Source organism: Myotis lucifugus, unplaced genomic scaffold, assembly GCF_000147115.1.
Source record: "Myotis lucifugus unplaced genomic scaffold, Myoluc2.0 scaffold_2039, whole genome shotgun sequence".
NCBI classification, from domain to species: Eukaryota; Metazoa; Chordata; class Mammalia; order Chiroptera; family Vespertilionidae; genus Myotis; species Myotis lucifugus.
The window spans coordinates 16859-25592 of NW_005873087.1; the positions used below are offsets into that span (position 1 = coordinate 16859).

Sequence of the window (8734 nt, forward strand, 5' to 3'; positions counted from 1 at the left end):
GGGAGCCAGACAGGTCTGGGTTCAAATCCCCAGCTCTGCTGCTCCCCAGCTGTGTGAACCCGGCACGTTAGTAACTTCCCTGGGCCTGTTTCTCCGCCTGCTCCTGGGGGTGATGTCAGCCCACATCTCGCAAAGTCGTCGGGAGGATTAAATACGCGGACGCATGTAAAGCGCAGGTGACACGGGGCCGGGCTCGTGGGAGCCGCTGGCTGGGCTCCACGCCCGTGCTCGCGGTGACTGAGCACCGGGGTCCGGTCAGCCGCTGGGACCCTCACGCACAGGCGCAGGTCCTGGCTTGGGCCTCTGTCGGCCGAGCGATACGGGGCATATGCTTTTGCCGTTCTGTGCCTCAGTTTACCCAACTGTAAGTGGGGCTGTGGAAACACCGGGCTGGTGTTTCTGTGACTCTGGTCACCCCTCCTGTTGCCCCGTGCCCCACCCCTTAATCACCCCATTTTGCAGATGGGATCATAAAAACCCAAGAGAGGGACAGACCCAAGCCAAGAGGCAGCATTCAGAGGCACTGCCCAGCCCAGCCCCACTCCCACACTCACGCCACCAGGCCCCCGTCCCACAGGGTCCCTGCAGCTCCGGGGCCTCCCAGGCCCTGGCTGAGTCCGGTAGGGCTCACGGTTGGAGGTGCTCTAGACAAAGCAGACATCAAGCTCTAGAAAACCAGAAGAGCCTAGGGCTGGGGGCGAGGGCCAAGATTCTGGAAACTTCCGGGCAGATGTCAAAGTCCCTGGGTTGCTCTAGAGCAGTGATGGCGAACCTATGACACGCGTGTCAGAGGTGACACGTGAACTCATTTTTTTGATTGATTTTTCTTTGTTAAATGGCATTTAAATATATAAAATAAATATCAAAAATATAAGTCTTTGTTTTACTATGGTTGCAAATATCAAAAAATTTCTATATGTGACACGGCACCGGAGTTAAGTTAGGGTTTTTCAAAATGCTGACACGCCGAGCTCAAAAGGTTCACCATCACTGCTCTAGGGCCTACAGCCACCCCCTCTTGGTCTAAGAAGATAAAAGTTTATTTGGGGAGGAGAGACGTGAACAAACACTTATTAAGCACCCACTGTATACGGTGGTAACAACCAGCAGCGGTTGTCACGTTCCAGGCACTGTGCCCAGATGTTCATGCTAACGTTTTACAAATCAGGAAACGGGTTCAGAGAAATTAACAGCAATAATAGTTGTAGTCAAACAGCAGCCATTTACTGTATGTACTCTTTGCTTATCTCAGCTTCATCTGCAAAGTCCTCCAGACCCCTGGCCCCTCACCTCTCTGACCTCGTGGGGCCGCCTCGCCTCCCTCAAGCACATCCGCAAAGTCTGACCTCAGGCCTCCGACCCTGTCTGTTCCACCCGCCCCAAATGCTTTTCCCAGATATCCACGTGGTGGACTCCCTCACCTCTTTCAATCTTGCTCGAGTATTACCTTCACAGCTCAGTTCTCCCTGGCACCCCTCAGCCCCATGGCCCTCCCTCCTCTACCCCACTTCCTGCTCGCCCCCCGGCCTATCCCTAACATACTAAATCATCTACTGACTCCGTTCTAGCATGAATGTGTCATCGCTACAAGCGCAGGGGTCTTTGTTATTTTTGTTCATTGTGAAATCCCCAACACAAAGAACAGAGTCTGGCCCCCAGGGTGCGCTCAGTAACTAGTCCTCGGATGAACGGAATCTTCACAGCACCCTTCTCTTGTCATTGTCATTTTACAGGTGAGGAAACTGAGGCTCAGAGAGGCCGAGTGACTTGCTCAAGGTCACACAGCCAGGAGGCAGCAAACCCGAACCCCTCGCCCTTTTGCCCCAACAGGTCTGGCCTCACCCCACAGACAATGGCATTGCCCCCCATGAGCTAGAGCCTGCTCCCCTCCCCCGGTGCCGGCCCCCCGCCCCCCGCCAGCCAGCCAGCAGGATGCAGCTGTGGAAGGCGGTGGTGGTGACCCTGGCCTTCATGACCACGGACGTCGGCATGACCACGGCCATCTACATCTTCAGCCACCTGGACCGCAGCCTGCTGGAGGACATCCGCCACTTCAACATCTTCGACTCGGTGCTGGACCTGTGGGCGGCCTGCCTGTACCGCAGCTGCCTGCTGCTGGGGGCCACCATCGGCGTGGCCAAGAACAGCGCCCTGGGGCCCCGGCGGCTGCGGGCCTCCTGGATGGTCATCGCCCTGGTGTGCCTCCTGGTGGGCATCTACGCCATGGTGAAGCTGCTGCTCTTCTCCGAGGTCCGCAAGCCGGTCCGGGACCCGTGGTTCTGGGCCCTCTTCGTGTGGACCTACATCTCGCTCGCAGCCTCCTTCCTGCTCTGGCGGCTGCTGTCCACGGTGCGGCCGAGCGCCAAGGCCCTGGAGCCGGGGGCGGGCCCCGAGGCCGAGGCCGAGGGCTTCCCCGCCGAGGACCAGCCGGCGGCGTCGGAGCAGGCGTCGGGGGCCACGCTGCAGAAGCTGCTGTCCTACACCAAGCCCGACCTGGCCTTCCTGGTGGCGGCCTCCTTCTTCCTCATCATCGCGGCTCTGGGTAAGTGCGCACCCTCAGGCCCGGCGGGCACCCAGGAAATGGGCTTCTTAGGCCTGTGACGCCTCCTCTTTCCTCTCAAATTTTAGCATTTACTTACGTGGTTCAAACACCAAACTGACGTGAAAAGGTAAACACAGAGTTTCATTCCCAATGCTGCCTCTGACTGCCCTGAGCCCCAGAGCTAGCTAGAGGAAAAGGTTCCGGAATCTTCCAAGTGGGCAGGAAAACACTTAACTCGTAGATTCATTACCCGTATATGCTCCCAGTGCTTCCTCACGCAGCTACAGACAGATAAGAACACCAACACGTTACTCGCTCCACCTCTTAACAACGTTTTGTGTCTTGCTTTTTTCACTTAGCAATATATTCTGGAATTTTCCAATCACTATCTTGTTCTTTTATTTGGCTGCATAATAGTCCACTGTGTGGTCACACCATCATTATTTAGTTGGGTCTCCTGCGGTTGGACTCTTGGGTGGTTTTGAGTCTTTTTCTCTTACAAGAAGTAGCCCTGTTCATGCACATTTCCTATAAATGTGGGTATAAATAGGATAAATTTCTGGAAGTGGGAGCTCTGAGTCCAAGCATGTTTTGTCACGAAGCAGAATGGAAAAAAGGCCGTTCGAGGAGGTTGTCTGCGGTGAGATTAAGTATTGTTTCGTGGAACTTCTGTTTCAGTGATGTGTGCCCGTGTGATGTAAAATGTATTTGCTACTATCGGTCCAAACAGCTCGAAAGCCACACTCCAGCAAGGCCTGGGTACAAGCCCCGTCTTCTTATTTTTATTTATTTATTTATGTTTGTTTGTTTATTTGAGAGAGAGAAAGGAAGGGGGGAGAGAGAGAAGCTTTGATGTCTTGTTCCACTTATTTATCATTCATTGGTTGATTGGTGTATGTACCCTGACCGGGGATTGAACCCACAGCTGTGGTGTATTGGGAGGAGGCTCTAACCAGCTGAGCTACCCAGCCTTGCTCCTTCCCTGGCTTTGTGATTGTGGGCAAGTCATCGAACACGGCAGAGCCCCCTCCTTCTTCTTGTTTGGAGGAGGGATTGTTCGTGTCCCTGTTTCACGATGTTGTAAAGCTGGAATAAAAACAGGAAAAGGTCAAGTTCAAAGCCCAGGATGGCACGGTAGGTGCTCAGGAATGTTGGCTGTGATGAGTCATTACCCGTTCAACTCACAGGGACAAAGTCTGGGAGTGGCCACAAGCCAGAGTATTCCCAGAGAGGACAGGCAAAGCCCAGAGGTGGCGCGGTCCTGCAGCCCCTCCCTCTTACTGTCCACCCTCCGTCCTCTCAGTCCCGGCCCCTTAACCGCTGTGTGATTTAGGCAAGTTACTTAACCTCTCTGTCTCAGACTCTCATCTGTAAAATGGGATAACAGTACCCATCACACTGGGGCGTGTGAGGGTCAGCGAGTTAATAGATTGAGACACCTCGGACAGCTCCTGCACAGGGAAAGCTCCCAGTAAATATTAACACCTGTGAGTATGGGGACCACCCTTTTTTCTTTAAAATATATTTTTATTGATATCAGAGAGGAAGGGAGAGGGAGAGATAAAACATCAGTGATGAGAGAGGATCATTGATCGGCTGCCTCTTGCACTCCCCACAACTGGGGATCAAGCCCACCACCCAGGCACGTGCCCTTGACGGGGAACTGAACCGTGACTTGCTGGTTCATAGGTCAACGCTCCACCACTGAGGCCAGCCGGGCCAGGTGGGATGACCTTTTTTTTTTTTTTAATATATTTTATTGATTTTTTACAGAGAGGAAGGGAGAGGGATAGAGAGTTAGAAACATCGATGAGAGAGAAACATTGATCAGCTACCTCCCGCACACCCCCTACTGGGGATGTGCCCGCAACCAAGGTACATGCCCCCGACCGGAATCGAACCCGGGACCCTTCAGTCCGCAGGCCGACGCTCCATCCACTGAGCCAAACCGGTTACGGCTGGGATGACCTTTTTCGTGTATCCAGATAGTTTCTCCTACTCACGCTCCGAGGCCCAGCTGTCCCCTCCTCTGAGAAGCCCTTTGCGCCTTAGTAACAGCACTGGTGACGCGAGAATCAGGAGTCCACCCTGCTGCCTCCCCTCAAGACTCTGAGCCCCTCGGGGGCCGGCACCGGGCCTGACTCGCCCCGGACGCCCCGATGCCCGGCCAGAGGCAGGCTCCCTGAGTGAATGAACAAGTGACCATCCTGCCCGTGTGGGCAGCGGCCGCCCCAGGACCCCATTTCCCGCCCCTGCCGGGGCCCTGTTGTCAGCTGGCGTGTCCTCGGGGTCACCGACGTCCTGGTACAGCTGAGCAGGTGTGGGCACCTGCAGGACTGGGCCGAGGGGAAGGCTCGAACTTGACCCGGCCCCCGACGCCCCTGCTAACTTCAGGCAAGCTTGCGTGACCTGGCCAAGCCTCGGTGCCTCATCCGGAAATGGGGGTTCACCGAGTTATTGAGAGAATTCAGGCAGATGAAGCATGGTGCCTGGGAAAAGTGGGTGCTCGTAGAAGTTAGGTGCTGTGATTATTATCAATTATGCTTCAATCAACAAGCACCCAGGAGGGCCCAGCTTTTTCTGATGCCTCATATTCTAAAAGAAACACTGCCCATTGGGGAAAAAGGTTCGTTTGAGTATCTCCTATTAAATTGAGATTCTTTTTTTAAAATTATATTTTTGTTGATTTCAGACAGGAAGGGAGAGGGAGAGAGAGATAGAAACATCAGTGATAAGAGAGAATCGTTGATCGGCTGCCTCCTGCACGTTCCCCACTGGGGATCGAGCCCGCAACCCGGGCATGTGCCCTTGACCAGAATCAAACCTGGGACCCTTCAGTCCACAGGCCGACGTTCTATCCACTGAGCCAGACCAGCCAGGGCTAAATTGAGATTCTTGAAGATGAATTTCATGGCAACGCAACTGCATAAACTTGGACAAGTGACTTAGCCTCTCAGCCTCAGTTTCCTCATCTGCGAAATGGGAAGAAGACCACACCTGTAGGACTATGGGGACTTGAAATAGACGAGGGAGCAGATATGTGGGATGACAGTGCTCCCGGCAGGAGCAGCCTGTACAAGGTCCCGAGCAGGAAGGTCCGGGTTGTTAAAGGGACAGCAAAGAGGCCGGCGTAGCTGGAGCAGGGAGTGTGTGTGTTGGGGGTGGGGGGGGGGAGTGGAAGATGAGGTCAGGTCAGGGCGCTGTGGCCCCTGTAAGGACTTTGACAGTTACCCTGGATGCGATGGGAGCCGTCGGACTGTTTTGAGCTGATGGGCGGGAGGGCGGAGCAGGGGGAGCCAGGAGCTGCTGCTGGGGTGGCCCAGGCAAGGCCGGCAGCGTGGACGCGGGGGGCAGGAGGGGCAGTAAGAGTGGTCGGGTTCTGGAGACGCCGCGGGGTTGCCGGCTGGAGAGGTCCGTGTGGTTCTTGTGCAGATGGACAAGGGGTGTGCTTAGCCCGGCGCCCCACCCGTAAGGGCTCCGTGAACACCTGTGTGATCACTGGCCTTCACTGGTGCTGGCTGCGGTCAGTGCTGCTGGAGCTCACAGATGCCTCTCCTCCCCGGGGGTAAGCTGAGGCAGACTCCACAGCGGCGGCCGGAGACTCCGTGGCGGCTGCCACCTTATGGTCCCCATCCCACCACCAGCAGAGGGCGCCAGAACCCCACAGAAGGCCTCCCTGTCCCGCCCGAGCCAGTCCTGTAGAGCCGCCCAGGATTCATTCACTGACCTTTATTGAGCGCCGGCTGTATGCCCAGCCCCGAGCCAGGCTGTGGCCTCGGGAAAGACCGGCCTTGAAGACAGGGGACCCAGCCTGGTCTGACCACGCTCCACTCCCTGCCCATCGTTCCCGTAGAATGCGAGTGGGCACCCGGATTTGGGGGAGGGAAGGGACAAGGAAAGACATCCCCCCAGATTGGAAGCTGGTTTGGATGTGTGTCCTGGCCCTTCCTCTTAATTGCCGCGTGACTTCTGGCAAATTACTCAGCCCCTCTGAGTCTCCCGTTCCCCCTCTGTACATCCCCTCCCCACATCTGCCCAGGGTTGTTGTGAGGATACAAGACAAATGGGTAGGACATAATCGGCAAACTAAAGTGCCCACCAGGAGGGGCGGGGCCGTTCCCAGCCAGGATACCAGCATCGCCCGAGGCTCTAGAATGCAGACTCGAACCCCCCGCCAGCAGGAAAGCCGTGAGCTTTGACGTCCCGGAGCCTGAGCGAGCGCCATCTCAGCATCACTTTCCTCAGCTGTGAGGTGGGGTGCCAACGGCCAACCTCAGAGTCTGCATGCAGGGAATGCAATGCCACCTGGGCCCTGTGACTCTGTGGCCCCGTGACTCCGTGGCCCTGTGGCACCGTGGCCCCGTGGCCCCGTGGCGGGTGCCTGGTAGCTGTGATTAATTCCCACACACTCGGTTCAGATCCAAGTCCCCGCGCCTCCTGTGGCTCTTCTCTGAAAAGTGGGGGCATTCGGCATGTACGGCCCCTCAGCCCCCGCCATGGGGAGAGGAGAGTTTGTGGGGGGCTCGGGAGGAAGGGTGCGGGCTCCCCGCTGCAGACGCCCCCTGAGCCCCGTCTCCCGCAGGAGAGACGTTCCTGCCCTACTACACCGGCCGCGCCATCGACGGCATCGTCATCCAGAAGAGCATGGAGCAGTTCAGCACAGCCGTCGTGGTCATGTGCCTGCTGGCCCTTGGCAGGTAGCCCTCCCGCCACGCCCGCCCCCCAGGCCACAGCGGGGCAGAGGTCGGGCAGCTCCTGGGGGAGGGAAACGAGCCAGAGGGGCCCCAGAAATGCCGCTGGTGGGCCTGTCCCTCAGCTGGTCCCCATAGTAACCAACAACTGAACTAGCTCAGCACCCATGTCCACTTGGTTGAGCCACACCCTCCTCCAGGGCTCCCCCGTCTGGTTTTCCAGGGCCAGCCTTGTGCGCCCTTGAGGGGTCCGGCTGGCGAAGTCGGGTCCTGGCCCCCAGTAAACACAGCCCCCTCTTCGCTCTCACCTTGGGGGCTCCAGTGGGGGACGGAGCCCTGGGAGTGGGTCAGGGGTGGGCCCGGGCCTGCCAGCAGCGGGAGGGCGGCGGGCGGGTCGTCGGTTGCCGGAAGGACGCCGTGCCATGTATAACATCTCTTATCTGCAATTAGCTCATTTGCCGCAGGTATTCGGGGCGGCATTTTTACCCTCATATTTGCCAGACTGAACATTCGCCTCCGGAACTGCCTCTTCCGCTCGCTGGTGTCTCAGGAGACGAGCTTCTTTGACGAGAACCGCACAGGTGGGCTCGCCTCGCCGCCTCGGGGACCTGGGCTGGCTCAGGCGGGTGGGCTCGCCTCCCGCTGAGAAAACAGACAGGCACGCTTGTGGTCTCAGCGATGCTGGCTTTTCTGCCGCCCAGTTCTGGGTGGACTCATTCCAGGAGGCGGGCTCAGGCCCCGGGGAGCTGGGCTGCTGGCTGAGGCTTTGGTGTGAGCTGTGGCCGCTGTAGGACCCCGGCCAGGCCACCCGAGGTCCCTGCAGCAGCCAAGGCCCTGCTTCCACTGCCCTCTGGGCACCGCAGGGGCCAGGACCACCCACGCCTGCGGCCTAAAGGGCCCAGATCCTCTGGGTGAGTGGGGTGGGGGGGGTGCAGGGCAGAGCAGTGCAGCATCCGGCCGAGATCACCGTCTCTGGCCCACGTCCAAGACCTGGTTCCACTGCTCGCTAAAAACCCCTGGGCCTCTGTGTTCCCATCTCTAAAATGGGAACAGCAGGAGTAGCCACCCTGTGGGGTTGTGAAGCCCTTAGTCCAGCAGCTGGTAGGAGGCCCCAGCTCCTTCCTCCGCAGCCCGGCTTGTTATTTCTCCGTGTGAGGGAAGCGGGGAGTCAGCCCCTCTCCAGGGACGGGGAGAGGCACGGGTTTGGCTCCAGCTCAGTGATGGGCAATGTGTGTGGCGCTGAGCAGGCGTCCTCCCCCCTGAGTCTCGGACCCTCCTCTGTGCTATGGGTCTGACGGCACAAAATGCCTGTGGCAAGGGCCGGGCTCAGAGCAGCCCTCGAGGGGGCATCGACTCATCTTCCCGCCCCCTCCCCCAGACCCCCCGGCGCCTCCCCTCAGTGTCCCTTCCCCGCCCCCCCCCCCCCCCCCCCCCCTTTGGTTCCTAGGGCTGGAGGGGTTTTTGACTCACGTTTTTGGTGTAATACCTTCCCCCCGCCCCG

At 58.0% G+C, this 8734-nt stretch overlaps 1 protein-coding gene across 1 annotated transcript in view; it reads left to right on the top strand.

Annotated features, from left to right (window-relative positions):
• The window catches only part of ABCB9 (ATP binding cassette subfamily B member 9), an 18791-nt gene that overhangs the window by 3226 nt on the left and 6831 nt on the right, over window positions 1-8734 (top strand). Inside the window, exons 2-4 of the mRNA XM_023748889.1 lie at window positions 1734-2542; window positions 7125-7239; window positions 7684-7876. Coding sequence (XP_023604657.1) covers window positions 1933-2542; window positions 7125-7239; window positions 7684-7876 — 918 coding nt within the window. The 5' untranslated portion in view covers window positions 1734-1932. The remainder of the gene's footprint in view (window positions 1-1733; window positions 2543-7124; window positions 7240-7683; window positions 7877-8734) is intronic.